Source organism: Salvelinus fontinalis, chromosome 23, assembly GCF_029448725.1.
Source record: "Salvelinus fontinalis isolate EN_2023a chromosome 23, ASM2944872v1, whole genome shotgun sequence".
NCBI lineage: Eukaryota > Metazoa > Chordata > Actinopteri > Salmoniformes > Salmonidae > Salvelinus > Salvelinus fontinalis.
The window spans coordinates 2,350,610-2,378,183 of NC_074687.1; the positions used below are offsets into that span (position 1 = coordinate 2,350,610).

General features: G+C 41.6%; 1 protein-coding gene across 2 annotated transcripts; it reads left to right on the plus strand.

Moving 5' to 3' along the window:
- The first annotated feature begins 3,044 nt into the window (after window positions 1-3,044).
- LOC129820693 (uncharacterized) lies at window positions 3,045-25,577 on the plus strand. Of its 2 annotated transcripts, none has more exons than XM_055877553.1 (7): window positions 3,045-3,233; window positions 3,804-3,915; window positions 14,155-14,306; window positions 15,507-15,652; window positions 15,873-16,014; window positions 22,262-22,443; window positions 23,860-25,577. In XM_055877553.1, the coding sequence occupies exons 1-7, from the start codon at window positions 3,176-3,178 to the stop codon at window positions 24,094-24,096; spliced, it is 1,029 nt and encodes a 342-aa protein (XP_055733528.1). In that variant the 5' UTR covers window positions 3,045-3,175; the 3' UTR covers window positions 24,097-25,577. The 2 variants fall into 2 exon arrangements, with proteins under 2 accessions (XP_055733528.1, XP_055733526.1); XM_055877551.1 differs by having other exon boundaries at window positions 3,046-3,233; window positions 15,870-16,014.
- The last annotated feature ends 1,997 nt before the right edge of the window (window positions 25,578-27,574 follow it).

Genomic DNA, 27,574 nt, shown 5'->3' on the forward strand with positions numbered 1-27,574 from the left:
TCGGGTTTGAGCCTCGGTTTGAGCTGAATCAGGTGGATGTGGTAAGCCTACTCGCTAAGCAAGCAACTGGGCAAAAACTTGTTGAACCAATGTTGTTTCTGCGCCATTTCAACCAAAAAATGTACTGTGATGTTGAACAAGGAAAACGACTTGGATTTGCAAAAAAGTGTGTGAATGTGAATTTTTGTCTTTTTTTTCACCCAACTTTTAACCTAAATCCAATTTTTGGGGTTTGATTTCACATTAGCTGATAACTTAAACAAATGTAAATCAAAACTAGACGTTGAACTTACGTATGTGCCCACTGTGTTACACCTTTACTGTTTAGCATAATTATCATACAGTCCAGTTAGTGAACATTTCTAATACAAATTTTTTTTTGTGACATGTTCTTCATACTGTATGTGTCTAATCTTATCAGTGGTGGGAAAAGTACCCAAATGTCATACTTGAGTAAAAGTAAAGATACATTAATAGAAAGTTACTCAAGTGAAAGTCACTGAGTAAAATCATACTTGAATAAAAGTATGAAAGTATTTGGTTTTAAATATACTTAAGTATCAAAAGTAAACGTAATTGCTAAAATATACTTAAGTATCAAAAGTAAAAGTACAAATAATTTTAAATTCCTTATATAAAGCAAACCAGACGGGCACATTGTTCTTGTTTTTATTTATTTATAGATAGCCAAGGGAACGCACCAACTAAACATCATTTACAAACAAAGCGTGTGTTTAGTGAGTCCGCAAGATCAGAGGCAGTAGGGATGACCAGGGATGTTTTCTTCATAAGTGTGTGAATTAGACAATGTTCCAGTCCTGCTAGGCATTCAACATGTAATGAGTACTTTTGGATGTCAAGGTTAAATGTATGGAATAAAAAGTACATCATTTTCTTTAGGAATGTAATGAAGTAAAAGTTGTCCAAAAAAAATAAAATAGTAGAGTACAGATACCCCCCAAAAAACGACTTAAGTAGTACTTTATAAAGTGTTTTTACTTAAATACTTTACACCACTGAATCTTATTGTGCTGTTTATACTAGATGCTGGAGGTGTTACTTGTGTGGTTTGTTTGACTGTACCCCAGCCCTCACATATTCACCACTGAAACCACACTGATACCGCAGACTCCTCTCACTTACAATAAGCATGAGGTGCATAGACTTACACTCTTTGAAAACACATTTCCAAACGGATTCTTTGTGTGGGAAACTGGTTCTTCCAAAAAACGTTTTCATCTGAAGAACCGGGCCCTTTTTTTGGAAGAGGGTTCTTTGTAAGGCAAAGGGTTCTACCTAAAACCTCTTAAATGTTAATTCCCCTATTTTGTTTTATCAAGGTATGTCAAGGTAATTCGCTTATAAATACATTTATATTAAGGCCAAATCGCTTCATGACAGTTGTGGCTGACCGCCTCGTTTTCCTGATTGTTTGCCTCGAATGACTCTGCGGTATCGAATTACATATCCACAGCCATTGGAGACTCGGGAGTCCTGTCTTAACTCTCATTCGCTGATCGGACTGTCCGTCAATTAGGGGTGACACAGCGGCATAGCGCTGCAAAACTGAGAGTACTGCAGTGATAGGAAGTAGTACCATCGTTCTGTACCAAGCACAAATCGAATCTATTCAATCAGATAAGCTTTAGCTGACATCCAAATCGCGGTTGTTTTGACGGTGTCGGTACTGCATTAGAGGTGTCAAATGGCTCCCGGTGTTGTGAACGGATGATGTGTTTACGTTTATACTGTTGCGGTTTAGTGGAGCAGGTCTACAACAGTGTTGACAACTAGCATTGTTGCTAAACCTAACCCTTTACTAGCCTTAACCTCATTCCCCTAACCTGCTGCGTTAGTTATCCTAACCTGCTATGTAAACAAACCATCTCTGCCGACAAATAATCAGTATCACCACACCTGTTTAACTTCATATGATTTAATCTAGGGGTATTCAATCCATTTCGCGGAAATTCGGCGTTACAGCGTGAGTGATATGCAAAGGAAATGTTCTGCATTCACTGTAAACCCTGTATAAATCGTCTGTCGGAAATTACCTTTACATTTCTAGCACGCTGACTCGCTTCAGTGAAAGACTGAATAGAGCCCTGTTGATTTTTCAGTGTAAACTAGACGTTGAATTTACGTATGTGCCCAGTGTGTTACACCTTTACTGTTTAGCATAATTATCATATATTCCAGTTAGTGAACATTTAATTCAGGATTAAAATAAACCAAGTGTTGGTTTTAAAAACCAGAGTTGAGTGTGATTGTGTCATTTCTAATCTGTGTCGAGTAAAACACTCCAAACCACGCTCATCATTCTCATATTTTCCAACATGCTTAATTGCAGGTTGATTTTCAGAATTGTTTGTTTCAATATCTGTGTTTTTCCATGTAAATGGATTGGTTGATTTAATCTTGAACTAAATTAAGATAAACATATTTTTCTAAAATAAACCAATCTGTTTAGTAGTTGGACATATTGCACCCCGTTACTGAGATGTTTGTTCCAGTTTAGATGATTTAGGTAATCTTAATAATTCATCTTTCCTACCCTGGCAGTCATTTTGTAAAAATTCACTCTGGCTGGATTCCAATGGGAAAGGGGTTGTCAGCAGAACCCTTCGCAGAGGGTTCTAGGTAGAACCATTTAAAATGGGTTCTATGTAGAATTCTACCAAGCACCAAAAATGGTTCCTCTATGGGGACAAACTGAAGAACCCTGTTTGGTTATACTTACCATATATCTTTTCTAAGAGTGTACAAACTGTAAGTAGTCATTGGTACCACCAAATCTCTACATCAAGAGTGATCTTGCAGTTGTCCAATACAGAGAACACCTTACGGGAACAATTTTTTTCAATTTATATTGTTTTTAAAGATGAGCCTACTCTCATTGATAATACAATTATGACTATCTGTTCTGTAATAACTCCTACACAGGAGCATAACATTTTTACTCTGATATTTCATAAAACATGTTGCCGTTGGGTTGTTCCTTTAAATGGGCGTTTCTACTTTGCCTAGGACTAAGCGATTGGACAGGAGAAGGGTTCACTCAGAAGTAGGTTCACTCAGATTCTGGGAATTGAATTTAGGTTTCGCTGAAGGTTGTTACTAGATAGTGATCTATAATAGTATGTTGCAATCGCATAAATTAGCCTGATCTACTGAAATGTTGTGTCTGAAAGGCGTTTTGTTGTTTTGGACTCTCTGTCATGTCCTCAGACAAGGTAATCCATTTTTTCCCCCCTCATTGGCTATTATTTCTGCTTCTTCGGTTTCGATTTAAAAGCTACACTTTTTCATAATGTTTGCAAGTGGCTAGCTGGTCAGCAGTCTAGGATTTCCTTATCTAACGTTAGATAAAAATGCTCATGATTTTATTCTAGCTAACTATAAATGTCTAGAGACATTCCTGATGGACACTCTTACTGACAGTTGTGGCTGCTTTGCGTGATGTTTGTTGTCTCTACCTTCTTGCCCTTTGCTGTTGTCTGTGCCCAACAATGCTTGTACCCTGTTTTGTTCAGCTACCATGTTGTGCTGCTGGCATGTTATGCTGCTACCATGCTGTGTTGATGCCATGCTATGTTGTCCTCTTAGGTCTCTCTTTATATAGTGTTGTCTCTCTTGTCCTATATTTGTATTTTATTTATTTTTAATCCCAGCCCCCATCCCCGGCAGGAGGCCTTTTTGGTAGGCCGTCATTGTAAACAAGAATTTGTTCTTAACTGACTTGCCAAGTTAAATAAAAGAAAATTGTATTAAGCTCCAGAAAGTGATGAATCTTTTGTCTGTAGCATGGTCTGAGGATGAGCTGTTATCTCCACGGAACGTGCGCGTTGACTCTGCTGTGAGTTGGAGCCCCGCCACAGACAGCCCAGGGATAAAGTACACGGTTCAGTACAGGACGTGAGTATGTCTAGTAGCTGTAGTACATGGGTTAAATCCAATCAAAGTTTATTTGTCTACAACAGACCTTACAGTGAAATATTGACTTACAGGCTCTAACCAACAATGCATTTTTTTAAGTAAAAAAGAAGGTATTAGGTAAACAATAGATAAGTAAAGAAAGACAACAGCAGTTAAAAATACAGTGGGAAAAAAACAGTAGCGAGGCTATATACAGGCACCAGTTAGTCGGGCTGATTGAGGCAGTATGTACATGTGGGCATGGTTAAAGTGACTATGCATATACTTTTGAAGTTGGAAGTTTAAAACTTGTTTTTCAACCACTCCACAAATTTCTTATTAACAACTAAAGTTTTGGCAAGTCGGTTAGGACATCTACTTGGTGCATGACACAAGTCATTTTTCCAACAATTGTTTACGGACAGATTATTTCACTTATAATTCACTATCACAATTCCAGTGGGTCGGAAGTTTACATACACTAAGTTGACTGTGCCTTAAAACAGGAAAATTCCAGAAAATGATGTCATGGCTTTAGAAGCTTCTGATAGGCTAATTGACATAATTTGAGGCAAATGGAGGTGTTCCTGTGGATGTATTTCAAGGCCTACCTTCAAACTCAGTGCCTCTTTGCTTGACATCATGGGAAAATCAAAAGAAATCAGCCAAGACCTCAGAAAATAACTTGTAGACCTCCACAAGTCTGGCTCATCCTTGGGAGCAATTTCCAAACGCCTGAAGGTACCACATTCATCTGTACAAACAATAGTACGTAAGTATAAATACCATGGGACCACGCAGATGTCATACCGCTCAGGAAGGAGACGCGTTATGTCTCCTAGAGATGAACGTACTTTGGTACGACAAGTCCATATCAATCCCAGAACAACAGTAATGGACCTTGTGAAGATGTTGGAGGAAACCGGTACAAAGTGTCTATATCCACAGTAAAACGAGTCCTATATTCGACAACAAGGAAGAGGCCACTGCTCCAAAACCACCATAAAAAAAGCCAGACTATGGTTTGCAACTCCACATGGGAACAAAGATCATACTTTTTGGAATAATGTCCTCTGGTCTGATGAAACAAAAATAGAACTGTTTGGCCAAAATGACCATCGTTATGTTTGGAGGAAAAAGCGGGAGGCTTGCAAGCCGAAGATCACCATCCCAACCGTGAAGCATGGGGGTGGCAGCATCATGTTGTGGAGGTGCTTTGCTGCAGGGTGGACTGGTGCACTTCACAAAATAGATGGCATCATGAGGAAAGAAAATGATGTGGATATATATTGAAGCAACATCTCAAGACATCAGTCAGGAAGTTAAAGCTTGGTCTTCCAAATGGACAATGATCCCAAGCATACTTCCAAAGTTGTGGCAAAATGGCTTAAGAACAGCAAAGTCAAGGTATTGGAGTGGCCATCACAAAGCCCTGACCTCAATCCCATTGAAAATTTGTGGGCAGAACTGAAAAAGCGTGTGCGAGCAAGGAGGCCTACAAATCTGTCTCAGTTAAACCAGCTCTGTCGGGTGAATTTTGGCCCATTCCACCTAACTTATTGTGGGAAGCTTGTGGAAGGCTATCTGAAACGTTTGACCCAAGTTAAACAATTTATAGGCAATGCTACCAAATACTAATTGAGTGCATGTAAACTTCTGACCCACTGGGAATGTGATGAAAGAAATAAAAGCTGAAATAAATAATTCTCTCTACTATTATTCTGACATTTCACATTCTTAAAATAAAGTGGTGATCCTAACTGACCTAAAACAGGGACTTTTACTAGGATTAAATGTCAGGAATTGTGAAAAACTGAGTTTAAATGTATGTTAACTTCAGACTTCAATTGTATGATAAACAGAGAGTAGCAGTACAGTTCCTCATTGTTGTTTGATAGACACACACTTTCAGAACGTTTTCACACCCCTTTTGCATTTTTCCACATTTTGTTGTGTTACAAAGTGGGATTAAAATGGATTGGAATTTGTCAATGATCAACACACAATACTCTGTCAAAGTTGAATTGTCCATTTCTTTATTAATGCAATATACTTTTTTTTGCTAAGTATTCAATTTAGTCAATACAGGTTACAATTACCTTTGGCAGTGATTACAGCTGTGATTCTTTCTAGGTAAATATGGATAAGAGCTTTGCAACCCTGGATTGTACAATGCTTGCCCATTTTTTATTCTTTGTAAAATTCTTCAAGCTCTCTCAAGTTGGTTGTTGATCATTGCTAGTGTCGTGTCTTTGGCATCATTAAAGATATTTCATAAAATCAATTCTCTTTCATTATTATTACGTGATTAAACTAATCATGTAAATGTAATTAACTAGGAAGTCGGGGCACCAAGGAAAATCTTAAGATTACAAAGTTATAATTTTCCTAATATAACTCTTCAGATACTTTAATATCTGATCAATTAGTCTTCTAATTAATGAATTATTCTTTACCTCACATTAGTCTAATTTCAAACGTCGTAAATTGTTGGTTATCTGCACGAACCCAGCCTTTACTATGAATCATCCATACATCAATTGTCTTAGTAAATAAATTATTAACTAAATATTCACAGAAATGCATAAACAAACAACAGTAGATATGGTTACAAGGAAATGATAGGGGAGGTTCCCTAGTGGGCTAAGCCAATATGACTGGTTGGTGGACAAAGGGAAGTGGGTGTGGACTGAGAAGGGCGGGAAAGACGTCACTACACGGTTGATAATTATATTAATTGAAATGCTAATCCTTTGCACATGAACGCTCACTTGTTCGGGAAAAATTGCAATCAATATATACAGTGGGGCAAAAAAGTATTTAGTCAGCCACCAATTGTGCAAGTTCTCCCATTTAAATAGATGAGAGGCCTGTAATTTTCATCATCGGTACACTTCAACTATGACAGACAAAATGAGAAAAAAAATTCCAGAAAATCACATTGTAGGTTTTTTTTATGAATTTATTTGCAAATTATGGTGGAAAATAAGTATTTGGTCCCCTACAAACAAGCAAGATTTCTGGCTCTCACAGACTTGTAACTTCTTCTTTAAGAGGCTCCTCTGTCCTCCACTCGTTACCTGTATTAATGGCACCTGTTTGAACTTGTTATCAGTATAAAAGACACCTGTCCACAACCTCAAACAGTCACACTCCAAACTCCACTATGTCCAAGACCAAAGAGCTGACAAAGGACACCAGAAACAAAATTGTAGACCTGCACCAGGCTGGGAAGACTGAATCTGCAATAGGTAAGCAGCTTGGTTTGAAGAAATCAACTGTGGGAGCAATTATTATGAAATGGAAGACATACAAGACCACTGATAATCTCCCTCGATCTGGGGCTCCACGCAAGATCTCACCCCGTGGGGTCAAAATGATCACAAGAACGGTGAGCAAAAAATCCCAGAACCACACGGGGGGACCTAGTGAATGACCTGCAGAGAGCTGGGACCAAAGTAACAAAGCCGACCATCAGTAGCACACTACGCCGCCAGGGACTCAAATCCTGCAGTGCCAGACGTGTCCCCCTGCTTAAGCCAGTACATGTCCAGGCCCGTTTGAAGTTTGCTAGAGAGCATTTGGATGATCCAGAAGAAGATTGGGAGAATGTCATATGGTCAGATGAAACCAAAATATAACTTTTTTGTAAAAACTCAACTCGTTGTGTTTCGAGGACAAAGAATGCTGAGTTGCATCCAAAGAACACCATACCTACTGTGAAGCATGGGGGTGGAAACATCATGCTTTGGGGCTGTTTTTCTGCAAAGGGACCAGGACGACTGATCCGTGTAAAGGAAAGAATGAATGGGGCCATGTATTGTGAGATTTTGAGTGAAAACCTCCTTCCATCAGCAAGGGTATTGAAGATGAAACGTGGCTGGGTCTTTCAGCATGACAATGATCCCAAAAACACCGCCCGGGCAACGAAGGAGTGGCTTCGTAAGAAGCATTTCAAGGTCCTGGAGTGGCCTAGCCAGTCTCCAGATCTCAACCCCATAGAACAGGGGTGTCAAACTCATTCCACGGAGGGCCTAGTGTCTGCAGGTTTTTGGTTTTTCCTTTCAATAAAGCCCTAGACAACCAGGTGTGGGGAGTTCCTAACTAATTAGTGATGTTAATTCATCAATCAAGTACAAGGGAGGAGCGAAAACCCGCAGACACTCGGCCCCCCGTGTAATGAGTTTGACACCTGTGCCATAGAAAATCTTTGGAGGGAGTTAAAAGTCCGTGTTGCCCAGCAACAGCCCCAAAACATCACTGCTCTAGAGGAGATCTGCATGGAGTAATGGGCCAAAAATACCAGCAACAGTGTGTGAAAACCTTGTGAAGACTTACAGAAAACGTTTGACCTCTGTCATTGCCAACAAAGGGTATATAACAAAGTATTGAGAAACTTTTGTTATTGACCAAATACTTATTTTCCACCATAATTTGCAAATAAATTAATTAAAAATCCTACAATGGGATTTTCTGGAATTTCTTTTTCTCATTTTGTCTGTCATAGTTGACGTGTACCTATGATGAAAATTACAGGCCTCTCATCTTTTTAAGTGGGAGAACTTGCACAATTGGTGGCTGACTAAATACTTTTTTGCCCCACTGTATATATTTATGCTCAGTGTGTCGTCGTGATCTCTGTTGGAATCGTCTGTCTTTCTGTTGGAAAGTTCATCCGAGTGTAACCGATGTGAAATGGCTAGCTAGTTAGCGGTGGTGCGCGCTAATAGCCTTTCAATCGGTGATGTCACTTGCTCTGAGACCTTGAAGTAGTGGTTCCCCTTGCTCAGCAAGGGCTGCGGCTTTTGTGGAGCGATGGGTAACGATGCTTCGTGGGTGACTGTTGTTGATGTGTGCAGAGGGTCCCTGGTTCGTGCCCGGGTTGGGGCGAGGGGACGGACTAAAGTTATACTGTTACACGAGCTTCTCTCTGCTTCCCTGGAGGCTTTCGTGGTTAGAATGGTTACTTCAGAGTACGATTCAAAAATGTTCTTATAGAACAGATGTTTCGGCGGTTGTCGGTCTTCGCATTCCAGGTCGACATAATTTCTAGCTGCAGACTAATAATTAGTATCGAAGATTTGCTCTTATTCAGTCGGGATCGATAGTCTCAGAGTTTAACCATTTCCACCCGTGTAGCCAATGCTCTACGTGGTTTGGTTAGGAATTCAACCACCTGTCGTGGTAATTTCCTGTATTACTCAATAAAGAGAGCCAACCACACACAAGTCAGAGTTATATTATAAAGTCCATCTTTAATAATATATGAGCTTCACCATAGACCTTTTTGACTCTCAGATCAATTCAGTGTCTATAAATGAATTCTCTGAGTGCTTACAATTCTTAGTTTCATTTATAGCCAAGATACACCCCTCTCAACTTACAAAGAACATTTTACTTGAAAGAGGAGTATCCCATAGCTAGATAACATTAGCTATAAATTATCGTTCAGTTTGGTCTCCTAAGACGAGGTTTCAATCTCATGCTTGGTACCACAACATTACCTCATCCAATGGCATATATCAATTGTCAAGTCTAGATACTCCCATCTAAAATACACCCCTTCCTGGATAAGCTCAGAGAAAAGACAGTGAGCCTTATAGGTCATATACTAGATCAAGATAAGGGCAACCTCAGAGGGGACATACAATGGTTCCAAACACTGCCATACTCCTTCCCCCAATGAGAAAAGTAGGGAGTGACTGGCGTACAGACATTGTATGAGATAACTAACTGGTTCCCCATTAATAATAATTAATTAATAATTAATCCCTTCACATGGTTTAGGAATAGTTACAGACACATTTCCATAAGAAGACAATGTTCCATTCTGTTCTCCTCCCCTTCTGATATTCTACATAGCACCACATGGTTTAACAGATACATTGACATATGAAGACAAGCCTGACCTCTCCCCTCTCTGGGCCCCAAGTGACTAAGCCCTAGCTCAGAAGGGGAAAATGCACTGCCAACCCTATAGTCCAAAGGGCACCATTCTAATGACAAGTATCTCACAAGCATATGATGACAATAACATCTTATCTATCTATATTACCTAACTAATTATGATTCAGCCACGACACATCCTTCCAACCTTAGCTTATACTGAGGTTTTTGTGGTCTCTACTCAAACCTTCGCCCCCTCGGTGATTGAGGTACTTATGGTCTCAAGAGGATTTATTCAGGTGGGGGTTTTGATCGTAACAGTAGAAAAGGGCTGTCTCATGAGCCAGATCATGTCATGCCAATGACTTAGTTCAACTTTAGAGGGAATGCAATTTTCTCACATTAACAGTTTAAAATCACATTACACAATTTCACATAGTTTCATCTTTACTCATTCATTTAAAACAATAATTAGACGCAAACCTCATAACGGAGGCTCCTGTATAAAGAGTTATGGTAATGTGGCTTTATTGTCTTTCATGTGGTCACAAACATGAAACAAACCGGACCGGGTCGTAGCTTGATTCTCCACTGACCGTTTACACATTCTCCAAAACATGGACATTATTCAGTTCTGAGATAACAAAGGAACTTCTTCTACATGTGTCTCTTTCTGCATGGCCAGGAGGAGAGAGTCTCCTCCAGGAATTTACGACCTGAGATAACAGAACCTGAGTGTTGGAGGGGGGAGCCACTCGCTATACCCAAAGAGTATATGACACTAGACAGACATTTTCAGGTCTTGCCATAGATTTTTAAGTCGAAATTGTAACTACACCACTCAGGAACATTCAATGTCGTCTTGGTAAGCAACTCCAATGTATATTTGCAGTATTACTTCAAATCAAATCAAATCAAATTTTATTAGTCACATACACATGGTTAGCAGATGTTAATGCGAGTGTAGCGAAATGCTTGTGCTTCTAGTTCCGGCAATGCAGTAATAACCAACAAGTAATCTAACCTAACAATTCCACAACTACTACCTTATACACACACACAAGTGTAAAGGGATAAAGAATATGTACATAAAGATATATGAATGAGTGGTGGTACAGAACGGCATGGCAAGATGCAGTAGATGGTATAGAGTACGGTATATACATATGAGATGAGTACTGTAGGGTATGTAAACATAAAGTGGCATAGTTTAAAGTGGCTAGTGGTACATGTATTACATAAGATGGCAAGATGCAGTAGATGATATAGAGTACAGTATATACATATGAGATGGGTAATGTAGGGTATGTAAACATTATATTAAGTGGCATTGTTTAAAGTGGCTAGTGGTACATTTTTACATAATTTCCATCAATTCCCATTTTTAAAGTGGCTGGAGTTGAGTCAGTATGTTGGCAGCAGCCGCTAAATGTTAGTGTTGGCTGTTTAACAGTCTGATGGCCTTGAGATAGAAGCTGTTTTTCAGTCTCTCGGTCCCTGCTTTGATGCACCTGTACTGACCTCGCCTTCTGGATGATAGCGGGGTGAACAGGCAGTGGCTTGGGTGGTTGTTGTCCTTGATGATCTTTATGGCCTTCCTGTGACATCGGGTGGTGTAGGTGTCCTGGAGGGCAGGTAGTTTGCCCCCGGTGGTGCGTTCTGCAGACCTCACTACCCTCTGGAGAGCCTTACGGTTGTGGGCGGAGCAGTTGCCGTACCAGGCGGTGATACAGCCCGACAGGATGCTCTCGATTGTGCGTCTGTAGAAGTTTGTGAGTGCTTTTGGTGACAAGCCGAATTTCTTCAGCCTCCTGAGGTTGAAGAGGCGCTGCTGCGCCTTCTTCACAACGCTGTCTGTGTGGGTGGACAATACAATTTGTCCGTGATGTGTACACCGAGGAACTTAACTTTCCACCTTCTCCACTACTGACCCGTCGATGTGGATAGGGGGGTGCTCCCTCTGCTGTTTCCTGAAGTCCACAATCATCTCCTTTGTTTTGTTGACGTTGAGTGTGAGGTTATTTTCCTGACACCACACTCCGAGGGCCCTCACCTCCTCCCTGTAGGCCGTCTCGTCGTTGTTGGTAATCAAGCCTACCACTGTAGTGTCATCCGCAAACTTGATGATTGAGTTGGAGGCGTGCATGGCCACGCAGTCGTGGGTGAACAGGGAGTACAGGAGAGGGCTCAGAACGCACCCTTGTGGGGCCCCAGTGTTGAGGATCAGCGGGGTGGAGATGTTGTTACCTACCCTCACCACCTGGGGGCGGCCCGTCAGGAAGTCCAGGACCCAGTTGCACAGGGCGGGGTCGAGACCCAGGGTCTCGAGCTTGATGACGAGTTTGGAGGGTACTATGGTGTTAAATGCTGAGCTGTAATCGATGAACAGCATTCTCACATGGGTATTCCTCTTGTCCAGATGGGTTAGGGCAGTGTGCAGTGTGGTTGCGATTGCGTCGTCTGTGGACCTATTGGGTCGGTAAGCAAATTGGAGTGGGTCTAGGGTGTCCGGTAGGGTGGAGGTGATATGGTCCTTGACTAGTCTCTCAAAGCACTTCATGATGACGGAAGTGAGTGCTACGGGGCGGTAGTCGTTTAGCTCAGTTACCTTAGCTTTCTTGGGAACAGGAACAATGGTGGCCCTCTTGAAGCATGTGGGAACAGCAGACTGGGATAAGGATTGATTGAATATGTCCGTAAACACACCAGCCAGCTGGTCTGCGCATGCTCTGAGGACGCGGCTGGGAATGCCGTCTGGGCCTGCAGCCTTGCGAGGGTTAACACGTTTAAATGTTTTACTCACCTCGGCTGCAGTGAAGGAGAGCCCGCAGGTTTTGGTAGGGGGCCGTGTCAGTGGCACTGTATTGTCCTCAAAGCGGGCAAAAAAGTTGTTTAGCCTGTCTGGGAGCAAGACATCCTGGTCCGCGACGGGGCTGGTTTTCTTTTTGTAATCCGTGATTGACTGTAGACCCTGCCACATACCTCTTGTGTCTGAGCTGTTGAATTGCGACTCGATTTTGTCTCTGTACTGGGACTTAGCCTGTTTGATTGCCTTGCGGAGAGAATAGCTACACTGTTTGTATTCGGTCATGTTTCCGGTCACCTTGCCCTGGTTAAAAGCAGTGGTTCGTGCTTTCAGTTTCACGCGAATGCTGCCGTCAATCCACGGTTTCTGGTTTGGGAATGTTTTAATCGTTGCTGTGGGTACGACATCGTCAATGCACTTCCTAATGAACTCGCTCACCGAATCAGCATATTCGTCAATATTGTTGTTGGACGCAATGCGGAACATATTCCAATCCGCGTGATCGAAGCAGTCTTGAAGCGTGGATTCAGATTGGTCGGACCAGCGTTGAACAGACCTGAGCGCGGGAGCTTGTTGTTTTAGTTTCTGTTTGTAGGCTGGAATCAACAAAATGGAGTCGTGGTCAGCTTTTCCGAAAGGTACTTTCGTACCTTATTGCGTACAGGATGGATGTTTTGGAATATTTTTTATTCATTAAAGACTTCCTTCTTTTCACTTTCATTTATGTTATTACTGTGGGGAGTAACTACAATGTTATTGATCCATCCTCAGTTTTCTCCTATCACAGCCTTGTAACTGGTTTAAAATCACAATTGGCCTCATGGTGAAATCTCTGAGTGGTTTCCTTCCACTCTGACAAATTATTTAGGAAGGATCTTTGTAGTGACTGGGTGTATTGGTACACCATCCAAAGTATAATTAATAACTGCCCCATGCTCAAAGGGATATTCAATGTCTGCTTTTTTTTTTTTGTCCATCAACCAATAGGTGCGCTTCTTTGCAAACCATTGGACAACCTCCCTGGTCTTTGTGGTTGAATATGTGCTTTTAAATTCACTGCTCGGCTGAGGGACCTTACAGATAAATGTATGTGTGAGGTACATAGGTGGTGCAGTCATTAAAAAATGTTTAACACCGTTATTGCATACAGTTAGTCCATGCAACTTAATAAAGTACTTGTTAAGCATATTTTTCTCCTGTTATTTAGGCTTGCCATAACACAGGGTGAATACTTATTGACTCAAGAAATTTGAGCTTTTTATTTTCTATTAATTTCTATTATTAATTTAAATCAAATTCCACTTTAACATTATTGGGTATTGTGTGTAGACCAGTGACATAAAACCTCAATTGTATCCATTTTAAATTCAAGCTGTAACACAACAGAATGTGGAAAAAGTCAAGGGGTGTGAATACTCTCTGAAGGCAATGTTGATCGGTGTCCCAGGTCAGTTGATCAGCAAAAACTCCTGGCCCCGTAAGGATAGATGTTTTGCTCAGTTATGACACAATTATTTTCTCATCTGAGCCTTCTTTTTAATCCACAGCAGTGACAGCGAGAAGTGGCACAACATTTCGGGCTGTGTTCAGACCGAGCTCACCACCTGTAATGAACTGTTCGGGCTGGGATGTGTGATGGTGCAAGTCCTGGCTCAGGAAGGCAACCGCACATCCAGATCCGGCGAAGCCTGTAGCTATGGTAACGGATCATTCAACTTCGCTCCTGATAGGCCAGATCCAAATTGTATACAGTTTGTCATGTCCAAGGCCTAGTCTGCTTCATCAGTAGGCCAGCACACTGGTAGCATTGTGGTTTGGTTCGAAAAGCTTGAGCAACGTTTTTTTTAAATCAAGTTTCCCTCTCTTTCTGACTCAACCACCCCTCTCTTTCTGACTCAACCACCCCTTCTCTTTCTGACTCAACCACCCCTTCTCTTTCTGACTCAACCACCCCTCTCTTTCTGACTCAACCACCCCTCTCTTTCTGACTCAACCACCCCTCTCTTTCTGACTCAACCACCCCTCTCTTTCTGACTCAACCACCCCTTCTCTTTCTGACTCAACCACCCCTTCTCTTTCTGACTCAACCACCCCTTCTCTTTCTGACTCAACCACCCCTTCTCTTTCTGACTCAACCACCCCTCTCTTTCTGACTCAACCACCCCTCTCTTTCTGACTCAACCACCCCTCTCTTTCTGACTCAACCACCCCTCTCTTTCTGACTCAACCACCCCTTCTCTTTCTGACTCAACCACCCCTCTCTTTCTGACTCAACCACCCCTCTCTTTCTGACTCAACCACCCCTTCTCTTTCTGACTCAACCACCCCTTCTCTTTCTGACTCAACCACCCCTCTCTTTCTGACTCAACCACCCCCTCTCTTTCTGACTCAACCACCCCTCTCTTTCTGACTCAACCACCCCCTCTCTTTCTGACCCACCCACCCCCTCTCTTTCTGACCCAACCACCCCTTCTCTTTCTGACTCAACCACCCTTCTCTTTCTGACTCAACCACCCTTCTCTTTCTGACTCAACCACCCCCTCTCTTTCTGACCCAACCACCCCTTCTCTTTCTGACCCAACCACCCCTTCTCTTTCTGACCCAACCACCCCTTCTCTTTCTGACCCAACCACCCCTTCTCTTTCTGACCCAACCACCCCTTCTCTTTCTGACCCAACCACCCCTTCTCTTTCTGACCCACCCACCCCTTCTCTTTCTGACCCACCCACCCCTTCTCTTTCTGACTCAACCACCCTTCTTTTTCTGATTCAACCACCCTTCTCTTTCTGACCCAACCACCCCTTCTCTTTCTGACCCAACCACCCCTTCTCTTTCTGACTCAACCACCCCTTCTCTTGCTGACCCAACCACCCCTTCTCTTTCTGACCCAACCACCCAGCTGATTCTTGCAGCCCTGAAGTCCAGTTGACCTCCAAGGAAGGACTTCTGATCGTAAACATGGTAAAGAACAACCGTCTACTGGAGGATAATGGAAAGCATTTTCAATACATCGTTCAATACGGCAGAGACGGGGAGGAGCTCAACGTGAGTAGCAATGTGGAAGCAAGCCAGGTTTAAAAAAATATATTTTTTTTTTTAAATGAATGCAGGTTTTTTTATCCAGCCCAGCACTGAAACACCGTATTCATCCAAGGTTTGGGCAATTCATTGGGAAGTTATCAGGTGTTTTGGTGATCCCCCACTGTAGGATGTTAGTGTGATCGAAGATGAGTTGATGTGCCTCTCTCTACCCTTGTTTTAGCAGGATCATGACTCCTCCACATCCCATACGACCATCAAAGGTCTGGATGTGGGCCGGAGGTACTGTGTACAGGTCCGGTATTACTGTTACCACAAACCCTTTGGAGCTCCCAGCACTCAACATTGTGAGTCCATCCAAGAGTCAGGTGAGGCTCATCCAGGCTTTCTTTATATTAGTTGACTTGCTGTTACCATTATCCTATCCTCTAATGCAGGTACTCCCAAACTGGGGTACGCCAAACAAAAATGTGTTTCACATAAAAAAATATATATATTCTTCACATTTTCAAACAGTCCATTAAATTTTTTACAACGGGGCTATCCGCAACTCTCCGCAACCATATTCAATGTGCGGGAGAAAATTGAGGCTGTGATTTAAGAAGTTGGAGCTCTTCTCCAGGTCTTTCCATCATTGTATGATTTTTTTTTTTTGTGTGCAAATGTGCAAATGAAGTTTACGGACAGTGTCAAATGTGATGTAGCGACGCACCTGAGTGAGTTGGTACACAATTACGAAACGGATGACACAAACAACTGGATTTGTTATCATGCCCTGCCCCCAGTCCACTTACCGATGTCTGAACAAGAGAGCCTCATCGAAATTGCAACAAGCGGTTCTGTGAAAATTTTATTTAATCAGAAGCCACTGCCAGATTTCTGGATTGGGCTACGCTCAGAGTATCCTGCCTTGGCAAATCGTGCTGTTAAGACACTGATGCCCTTTGCAACCACGTACCTACGTGAGAGTGGAGTCTCGGCCCTCACTAGCATGAAAACTAAATACAGGCACAGACTGTGTGTGGAAAATTATTTAAGACTGAGCCTCTCTCCAATACAACCCAACATTGCAGAGTTATGTGTATCCTTTCAAGCACACCCTTCTCATTAACCTGTGGTGAGTTATTCACAATTTTTGATGAACAAATAAGGTTTTATATGTAAGATGGTTAAATAAAGAGCGAAATTATTGATCATTATTTGTGCCCTGGTCCTATAAGAGCTCTCTGTCACTTCCCATGAGCCGGGTTGTGACAATAACTCACTCATTCTTGTGTTTAATAAATGTATTGAATAGTGTGTGTGTAGCAGGCTTACAATGATGGCAACAACAAAAAACATTTGAGAGTGCGCGACCCTGGTGCTAGAGGGGGTACGCAGCTGACCCTGGTGCTAGAGCGGGTACGCAGCTGACCCTGGTGCTAGAGGGGGTACGCAGCTGACCCTGGTGCTAGAGGGGGTACGCAGCTGACCCTGGTGCTAGAGGGGGTACGCAGCTGACCCTGGTGCTAGAGGGGGTACGCAGCTGACCCTGGTGCTAGAGGGGGTACGCAGCTGACCCTGGTGCTAGAGGGGGTACGCAGCTGACCCTGGTGCTAGAGGGGGTACGCAGCTGACCCTGGTGCTAGAGGGGGTACGCAGCTGACCCTGGTGCTAGAGGGGGTACGCAGCTGACCCTGGTGCTAGAGGGGGTACGCAGCTGGAGGTTGAATGTTTGAAGGGGTACGGGATGATAAAAGTTTGGGAACCACTGTTCTAATGATAACACTTCACCTAGTAACTCCTCCTTCTCTCAAAACACTCAAAGGACAGTTTTAAGTACACCACCTCGTTCACGAAAATGGTTCGCTCCTACAGAGAGTGAGTCACGTGGCCATGGCTTGCTATGTACAGTGTATTCGGGAAGTATTCAGACTCCTTGACTATTTCCACATTTTGTTATGTTACAACCTTATTCTAAAATTGATTACATACTTTTTTTCACCTCATCAATCTACACAAAATACTCCATAATACCTCCAGAACAGCCTGACTTCTTCGGGGCATGGAAACGTTTCCAAATTGGTATCAACAGACCTAACGTGTGCCATGAAAACAATCTCCCACACCATTACACCACCGCCACCAACCTTGACTTTTTCCACATTTTGGTACGTTACAGCCTTATTCTTAAATTGATTAAATCGTTTTTTCCCCCTCATCAATCCGTTTAATAAAAAAACTAATTTTGCAAAAATGTAAAAAATTTGGACACCTACTCATTCAAGGGTTTTTCTTTACTTTTACTATTTTATACATTGTAGAATATTAGTGAAGACATCAAAACTATGAAATAACACATATGGAATCATGTAGTAACCAAAAAAGTGTTGAACAAATAATTATATTTGAGATTCTTCAAAGTAGCCACCCTTTGCCTTGATGACAGCTTTGCACACTCTTGGCATTCTCTCAACCAGCTTCACCTGGATTTTTTAATTTTTTTAATTTAACCAGGTAGGCTAGTTGAGAACAAGTTCTCATTTGCAACTGTGACCTGGCCAAGATTAAGCAAAGCAGTTTGACACATACAACAACACAGAGTTACACATTGAATAAACAAACATACAGTCAATAATACAATAGAAAAATCTATATACAGCATGTGCAAGAGAGGTAAGGCAATAAATAGGCCATGGTGGCAAAGTAATTACAATATAGCAATTAAACACTGGAATGGTAGGATGTGCAGAAGATGAATGTGCAAGTTGAGATACTGGGGTGCAAAGGAGCAATATACTGTAGATAAATAAATACAGTATGGGGATGAGGTAGATTGGATGGGCTATTTACAGATGAGCTATGTGAGCTGCTCTGACAGCTGGTGCTTAAAGCTAGTGAGGGAGGTAAGAGTCTCCAGCTTCAGAGATTTTTGCAGTTCGTTCCAGTCATTGGCAGCAGAGAACTGGAAGGAGAAGCGGCCAAAGGAAGAATTGGCTTTGGGGATGACCAGTGAGATATACCTGCTGGAGCGCTTGCTACTTTTCCAACAGTCTTGAAGGAGTTCCCACATATGCTAAGCACTTGTTGGATGCTTTTCCTTTACTCTGCGGTCCAACTCATCCCAAACCATCTCAATTGGGTTGAGGTTGGGTGATTGGAGGCCAGGTCATCTGATGCAGCACTCCATCACTCTCTTTCTTGGTCAAATAGCCCTTACACAGCCTGGAGGTGTGTTGGGTCATTGTTCTGTTGATAAATGAGAGTCCCACTAAGCGCAAACCAGATTGAATGGCGTATCGCTGCAGAATGCTGCTGTTTAAGTGTACCTTGAATTCTAAATAAATCACTGACAGTGTCACCAGCAAAGCACTCCCACACCACCACCTCCATGCTTCAAGTACTGAGTACTTATGTAAATGCCGCACTGCTTCTTGATACAATGGCCATTTAACCTGGAAGCCAGCCGCACCAATGTGTCGAAGGAAACACCTGGCAACCGTGTCAGCATGTACTGTGCCCGGCACGCCACAGGAGTCAGTAGTGTGTGATGGGACAAGGACATCCCCTAACCCGGACGACGCTGGGCCAATTGTGCACCACCCAATGGGCTGCGACCGAGCCTGGACTCGATTCCAGGATCTCTAGTGGCACATTTAGCACTGTGATGCAGAGCCTTAGACCATTGCGCCACTCGGGAGGCCCTCAGTTTTTTATATTTAATAAATTAACAAAAATGTCTAAAATCCTGTTATTGCTTTGTCATTATGGGGTATTGTGTGTAGATTGATGAGGAAAAAAAACAATTTAATCAATTTTAGAATTAGGCTGTAACCTACCAAAATGTGGAAAAAGTAAAGCGGTCTGAGTACTTTCCGAAGGCACTGTATATATCTATATACAGTTGAAGTCGGAAGTTTACATACACCTTAGCCAAATACATTTAAACTCAGTTTTTCACAATTCCTGACATTTAATCCTTGTACAAATCCCCCGTCTTAGGTCAGTTAGGATCACCACTTTATTTTAAGACTGAAATGTCAGAATAATAGAAGAGAGCATGATTTATTTCAGCTTTTATTTCTTTCATCACATTCCCAGTGGGTCAGAAGTTTACATACACTCAATTAGTATTTGGTAGCATTGCTTTTAAAACTTCTTTAGGGCTGCAATCCCGTTAACGGGATCGATATGACAACAGCCAGTGAAAGTGCAGGGCGCTAAATTCAAACAACAGAAATCTCATAATTAAAATTCAAGTATTTCACACCATTTTAAAGATACACTTCTTGTTAATCCCACCACCGTGTCCGATTTGAAAAAGGCTTTACAGCGAAAGCACCACAAACGATTATGTTTGGTCACCGCCAAATCACAGAAAAACACAGCCATTTTTCCAGCCAAAGACAGGAGTCACAAAAAGCAGATATAGAGATAAAATTAATCACTAACCTTTGATGATCTTCATCAGATGACACTCATAGGACTTCATGTTACACAAAACATGTATGTTTTGTTCGATAAAGTTCATATTTATATCCCAAAATCTCAGTATACATTGGCGCGTTGTGTTCAGTAGTTCCAAAAACATCCGGTGATTTTGCAGAGAGCCGCATCAATATCCAGAAATACTCATAATAAACGTTGATCAGAGATCAAGTGTTTATACATGGAATTTTAGATCCACTTCTCCTTAATGCAACCGCTGTGTAAGATTTCAAATAAACTTTACGGAAAAAGCAAACCATGCAATAATCTGAGGTCGGCACTCGGAGCCCAGTCAAGACAAAAATATATCCGCCATATTTTGCAGTAAACAGAAGTCAGAAATAACATTATAAATGTTCACTTACCTTTGATGATCTTCATCAGAATGCACTCCCAGGAATCGCAGTTCCACAATAAATGTTTGATTTGTTTGGTAATGTCCATCATTTATGTCCAAATAGCTACTTTTGTTAGCGTGTTTGGTAAAGAAATCCAAAGTCACGAAATGTCAAACTTCCGTAACAGTCAGTAAAAACATGTCAAACGATGTATTGAATCAATCTTTAGGATGTTTGTTCCAACTTCAATAATGTTCCAACCGGAGAATTCCTTTGTTTTCAGAAATGCGATAGAACTGAGCTCGCTCTCACGTGAACTCGCATGGTCAGCGCATGTTCAGGTCATGGCAGACCTTACTCAATCCCCTCTCATTCGGCCCCCTCACAGTAGAAGCATCAGACAACGTTCTAAAGACTGTTGACATCTAGTGGAAGCCTTAGGAAGTCAAAATGACCCATATCCCACTGTGTATTCGATTGTCGGTGAGTTGAAAACCTACAAACCTCAGATTTCCCACTATCTGGTTGGATTTTCTTCTCAGGTTTTTGCCTGCCATATGAGTTCTGTTATACTCACAGACATCATTCAAACAGTTTTAGAAATGTCAGAGTGTTTTCTATCCAAAACTAATAATACTATGCATATATTAGCAACTGGGACTGAGGAGCAGGCAGTTTACTCTGGGCACCTCTGGGCACCTTTTCATCCAAGCTACTCAATATTGCCCCTGCAGCCATAAGAAGTTAAATTGTTTAACTTGGGTTAAACATTTCGGGTAGCCTTCCACAAGCTTCCCACAATAAGTTGGGTGAATTTTGGCAGAGCTGGTGTAACAGTCAGGTTTGTAGTCCTCCTTGCTCACACATGCTTTTTCAGTTCTGCCCACAAATTTTCTATGGGATTGAGGTCAGGGCTTTGTGATGGCCACTCCAATACCTTGACTTTGTTGTCCTTAAGCCATTTTGCCACAACTTTGTAAGTATGCTTGGGGTCATTGTCCATTTGGAAGACCCATTTGCGACCAAGCTTTAACTTCCTGACTGATGTCTTGAGATGTTGCTTCAATATATCCACATAATTTTCTTACTTCATGATGCCATCTATTTTGTGAAGTAGACCAGTCCCTCCTGCAGCAAAGCACCTCCACAACATGATGCTGCCACCCCCATACTTCACGGTTGGGATGGTGTTCTTCGGCTTGCAAGCCTCCCCCTTTTCCCTCCAAACATAACGATGGTCATTATGGCCAAACATTTATTTTTTTTAATTATCAGAATATAGGGCATTTCTCCAAAAAGTACGATCTTTGTCCCCATGTGCAGTTGAAAACCATAGTCTGGCTTTTTTTTGGTGGTTTTGGAGCAGTGACTTCTTCCTTGCTGAGCGGCTTTTCAGGTTATGTTGCTGTAGGACTCGTTTAACTGTGGATATAGATACTTTTGTACCTGTTTCCTCCAGCACCTTCACAAGGTCCTTTGCTGTTGTTCTGGGATTGATTTGCACTTTTTGCATCAAAGTAAAAATGTGGCTCCTCCACATTCAAATTCGTGTATTTAAACTTCTGACTCACTGGAATTGTGATACAGTGAATTATAAATTAAATAATCTGTCTGTAAACAATTGTTGGATTTTTTTTGTGTGTCATGTACAAAGTAGATGTCCTAACCGACTTGCCAAAACTATAGTTTGTTAACAAGAAATTTGTGGAGTGGTTGAAAAACGAGTTAATGACTCCAACCTAAATGTATGTAAACTTCCGACTTCAACTGTATCCATATCAATCTATATGCTCCCTATTTCTTTGTGTAGGATGTGTGTTACCTTCCTGTACAGAAAGGACACGGAAAAAGAAGATTGTGGCGATCAGTGTGACCTTGACCATCCTGTTGGGTGTCTTGGTAGTGGGCCTTACGCTCTTCATCTACAGGCACCATAAGAAAATCAAACAGTTCCTTCAGCCCCCACTACGGTTACCAGACCACTATTGTGAGGTACGTCTTTCCACGGATACAATAACCATAGATGTGTTTCATGTGATAACAGCGTCTGTTCATCTGGGTGCCTGTTAACTAAATGCCCTTTCATTTTAGTCAGATTTTAGTCCCATCACATTTTGTAATACCTCCTTTACCTATAGTAAACATACAGTGTCTTCTGAAAGTTTTCTTACCCCTTGACTTATTCCACATTTTGTTGTTGTTAGAGCCTAAAATCTAAATGGATGTAATAGATGTCTCACCCATCTCAACACAATACCCCATAATGACAAAGTGAAAACATGTTTCTAGAAATGTTTGTAAATTTATTGAAAATTAATTACAGATCTCATTTGCTTAACTATTAAGTATTCACAACTCTTTGGTATAAAACTCCAACCTGAGTTCAGGTGCATCCAATTTACTTTTATCGTCCTTGAGATGCAAGGAAGAATGGGAGAAAATCCCCAAATCCAGATGTGCAAAGCTGATACAAACATACCCAAGACGACTCAAAGCTGATACAAACATACCCAAGACGACTCAAAGCTGATACAGACATACCCAAGACGACTCAAAGCTGATACAGACATACCCAAGACGACTCAAAGCTGATACAGACATACCCAAGACGACTCAAAGCTGATACAGACATACCCAAGACGACTCAAAGCTGATACAGACATACCCAAGACGACTCAAAGCTGATACAGACATACCCAAGACGACTCAAAGCTGATACAGACATACCCAAGACGACTCAAAGCTGATACAGACATACCCAAGACGACTCAAAGCTGATACAGACATACCCAAGACGACTCAAAGCTGTAATCACTGCCAAAGGTGCTTCTACAAAGTGTTGACTCAGGGGTGTGAATACTAATGTAAATGAGATTTCTCTATTTTATTTTCAATACATTTCTAAAAACATGTCTTCACTATGGGATATTGTGTGTAGATGGGTGGGGGGGGGGTAATATTTAATACATTTTGAATTCAGACTAACAAGAGAATACTTTCTGTAGGCTCTGTATGTTTACTATAGGTTAATGAGGCAATACAAATGTGATGTGACAAAAATAAAGGGCATTTAGTTAACTAAAATGGCCCCGTTTTCATCATTTTGGAAAATAACTTGACTAAATCATTGTTCAAATAACAAAAATGACTTAATGCTATTTTATCTATTTATTTTAGTCTAAATTAATCAGATTAGACTAAATCTAAAGAAGTGCCAAAATTAACAGACATCTATTGGGACTCCCCTGCATAAATAAAATGCATCAGTTGCCTTGTGCGAGCCAGAATGGCCCATAGGGCAGGAGCCTATCTCCTGTTTCTGTAGCGTTAGGCCCCTTGATGTACAAGTAGCTCACAACCCCTGGACAAAGCGCTAACAACTTTTTCATGATTGGGTTCATTTTCCAGTACCTGTCAGGGGATTTCCCCCAGCAGGCCCTGTCCCTCACAACTAGTCCCTGTGAAGAACGTCATGATCTCATCTCCATCGTCTGCCGTGAAGAGGACCTGTCGGATCTGATTCCTGAGTCTGACAGAGAACAGGGTTATGACTCTCCTAACGGACTGGATTTATTAGATCATGAAGAATCATCCGTTGATCCTGTCACTTCAGACATGACACTTTTTCACTCCGTTAGGATTTGAGATGAACTTGATAGCGTCAATACATTAACTAGGGGCGGCAGGTAGCCTAGTGGTTAACGTGTAGGCAAGGTAAAAATCTGTCGTTCTGCCCCTGAGCAAGGCAGTTAACCCACTGTTCCCCGGTAGGCCGTCATTGTAAATAAGAATTTGTTCTTATTTACAGCTGATTTGCCAAGTGAAATAAAGTTTTAATTTTTTAATTTTAATAAAATAAAATAAAAACAATAGTAGGCCTGGCTATTGCACTGTTTCCACTCCGAAAGCCTTGTCTAGCATCAGCTACCAACATTATTGTTGATCAAAAGAAACTATTTTACAATAAAGTAAACTTCTGTGGGTATTTTAGTTTGTTCTGCAACCGAGGCCAGAGAAAGATGCTTGTGTCTCAGTAATTACACCTACCCAGTAATGACTGGATATTCATTGGATAATAATAGGTGCAATCAGGTAGTTCAGCTAAAAATAGAACATAAAATAGAACATTTCTAATTCGTTTTAGGAAAGTCCATTGCTGAGGGTTTCTAGAAAAGTAAGAAAGTGTCCTTGGGCCAGGACTTAAATTGAGCATTTTTTGTTTGTAACATTACTGCTGTATATTACAAATCTGTACATTTCAAACTATTTCTTTAGTATTAAAAAATAATTCGGAAGTTTTTAATGGGGTACTCTGGGATTTAAGCAATGCTAACTACCGTTAGTGCAATGATTGGGAAGTTCATGGGTAACTGCTAACAGGTCATTTCACGAACCAATTAAATGACATTTTCCCCTGAGGTGTATGTATGTTCAAAGTTTGTTATGTCTTAAGTGTAAAAGTTTGTTGAGACCTATGCTGTCACTTTATACAAGCGTTGTCCACGTACTGATTGAATGTATTTTTATATTCTATTTCTTCTGTCAATTCCTTTATTACTTCATGCTGTTCATAAAGTTTGGACACATTCAAGGGTTTTTCTTTATTTTTTACTATAGTGAAGACCACAAAACACTGAAATAACACACAGAATCATGTAGTACCCCCCCCAAAAAAGTGTGAACAAATCAAAATGTATTTTGTATGTTAGATTCTTCAAAGTAATGTTGGGTTCTGAGAATATGAAATATACTGTAGAGACCCGCACAGACAGCTGTGTGTTATGTTAGGCTAGGAGGTGGTTGTGTTGTACTTACCAGTACCCAGTGTTCGCGGGGTCCGACATGTCAATCAACTTGCTATCTGCCAATCACGGGAATGCCTGGAATGTTCTGATGCCGGGCATCGTGGCGGTTGGCGGAGTGGCGTGGAGGGGGGTTGGGCAGGGGGGTGGAGCATTGGAAGTTAAGACCAGGTTTAGCCTTTGTTCTCTCTCTCTTACGTCTGGCCTTCACAAGAGAAGGTCACGGTTGGCTTGTGGGTTATCTTTCATTTATTTGGCGTGGGCTACGGCCAAACAGTAGCCTGTGTAAAGTTGGGTTAATAAACTGTCAATTCGTAAACTCAAGCCTCTGTCTGGACAATTGTTCCTTTATGACCTAGTCAGGTCATTACAATACTTATTTAAGTCACTGAGGGAGAGAGGGTAATGTATAACATTTACAATATGTCAGGATGTGTTATTGTTAGCCATCAGGGATCCTCTGGGAGGAGAAGAGACACAGTCTGGTACCAGGCACCATAACAGCCGTGAGTTGGGCAGGCAAGCGATCACATGTGGCAGGCATTGAAAAGAGGTGATACCTCCTGTACTACTAGCACCTCAACAACTGCCAACTCTGGTACTACTACCATCTATAGTACTACCGCCTCCACTACTACTACCACCACTACTACTACCATCTCTACGACTACCATCTATAGTACTACCACCATTACTACTACTTCCATCTATAGTACTACCAAATCTACTACTAACACCTCTACTACCACTACCAGCTCTACTACTACCGTCTCCACTACTACTACTACCACCTCTACTACTACCACTGTAAGAAATTGTAATAGATACTGGAAACTTGTTATAACAACTTCTCAACACAAGCTATACTTTGCACAACATGCACCCACCCCCCCGCTTTTCTCTCAGACACATTCTGCTCTCATCAGATAACAACCACAGACACACACACCCAGAACAGGCCCCTGCAACAACAACACGCACACACATTATTTTCAAGGTTGGGACTCGAAGATAAAGAACAATGTTAAGAGCCAATGGAACGTCGACACCAGGCCCGAACAGGACTACCCACGACCCAGATCGACCAATCCGACGAACAGACTCCCAGAATATACCTACGTCATTTTATTGTATAAATGATCTGCACACCATGTTTCGGGGCTCCTTCCGATAGTTCCATAAGAACTAGACGAACGAGTCCGTGCAGCACGCTTTGCCAGATATCTTTACCTTTGAATAAACTGCCTTTACTATATCTAAAGTCCACCCTGTCTAGCGTCTCAACTTGGTCTCATTTCTCCAGTAACGATTCATCAACACCACCACTACCACTACTACTACCATCTATAGTACTACCACCTCCACTACTACCACCTCTAATACTACTACCACCTCCACTACTACCACCTCTAATACTACTACCACCTCCACTACTACCACCTCTAATACTACTACCACCTCCACTACTACCACCTCTAATACTACTACCACCTCCACTACTACCACCTCTAATACTACTACCTCTAATACTACTACTACCACCTCCACTACTACCACCTCTAATACTACTACTACCACCTGTAATACTACTACTACCAGCTCCACTACTACGACTACTACTACTACCATCTCTACTACTACTACCACTACTACTACCATCTCTACTACTACTACCACTACAACTACCATCTCTACTACCACTACTACTACTACTACTACAACCTCCACTTCTACTACTACCTCCACTTCTACTACTACTACCATCTCTACTACCACTACTACTACCATCTCTACTACCACTACTACTACCATTTACATTTTACATTTACATTTAAGTCATTTAGCAGACGCTCTTATCCAGAGCATCTCTACTACTACTACTACTACCACCTCCACTTCTACTACTACCTCCACTTCTACTACTACTACCACCTCCACTTCTACTACTACTACTACCATCTCTACTACCACTACTACTACTTGTTCCGGAGTTCCAAATTAAGCAGCAGCAGCTGAAAAGATGAGCTCCTACAAATATTGAAATTTAAATGTTTTTTTAGAGTAAAGTACATCGAAAAAATCAAAAGAAAACTGCAAACTGAATAGGAGACCAAACAAGCAGCAAACAAAGAAGAAAGGCTTTTGAAAAAGTAACAATTTTTTCATAAAATTATACCGTTTTCTTAGCTAGCTAAGTTGTTTACCTGTTGCTAGGCAGTTGCTAGGGACATTCCTGGAAGAAGCAAGCTAACTAACAAGGAGTGTCTAGTTGGCAGAAGAGAAGAAGGGACAAAGAAGGGACAAAGTGGGACAAAATAAGG

What these genes read in the sequence shown, in the direction of transcription:
- LOC129820693 (XM_055877551.1), top strand. Translation starts at nt 3,176, where the DNA reads ATGTTGTGTCTGAAAGGCGTTTTGTTGTTTTGGACTCTCTGTCATGTC. An exon ending in CTGTCATGTCCTCAGACAAG is followed by an intron (nt 3,234 to 3,803) that starts GTAATCCATTTT and finishes TTTTGTCTGTAG; the next exon opens with CATGGTCTGAGGATGAGCTG. An exon ending in GAGACGGGGAGGAGCTCAAC is followed by an intron (nt 15,653 to 15,869) that starts GTGAGTAGCAAT and finishes CCCTTGTTTTAG; the next exon opens with CAGGATCATGACTCCTCCAC.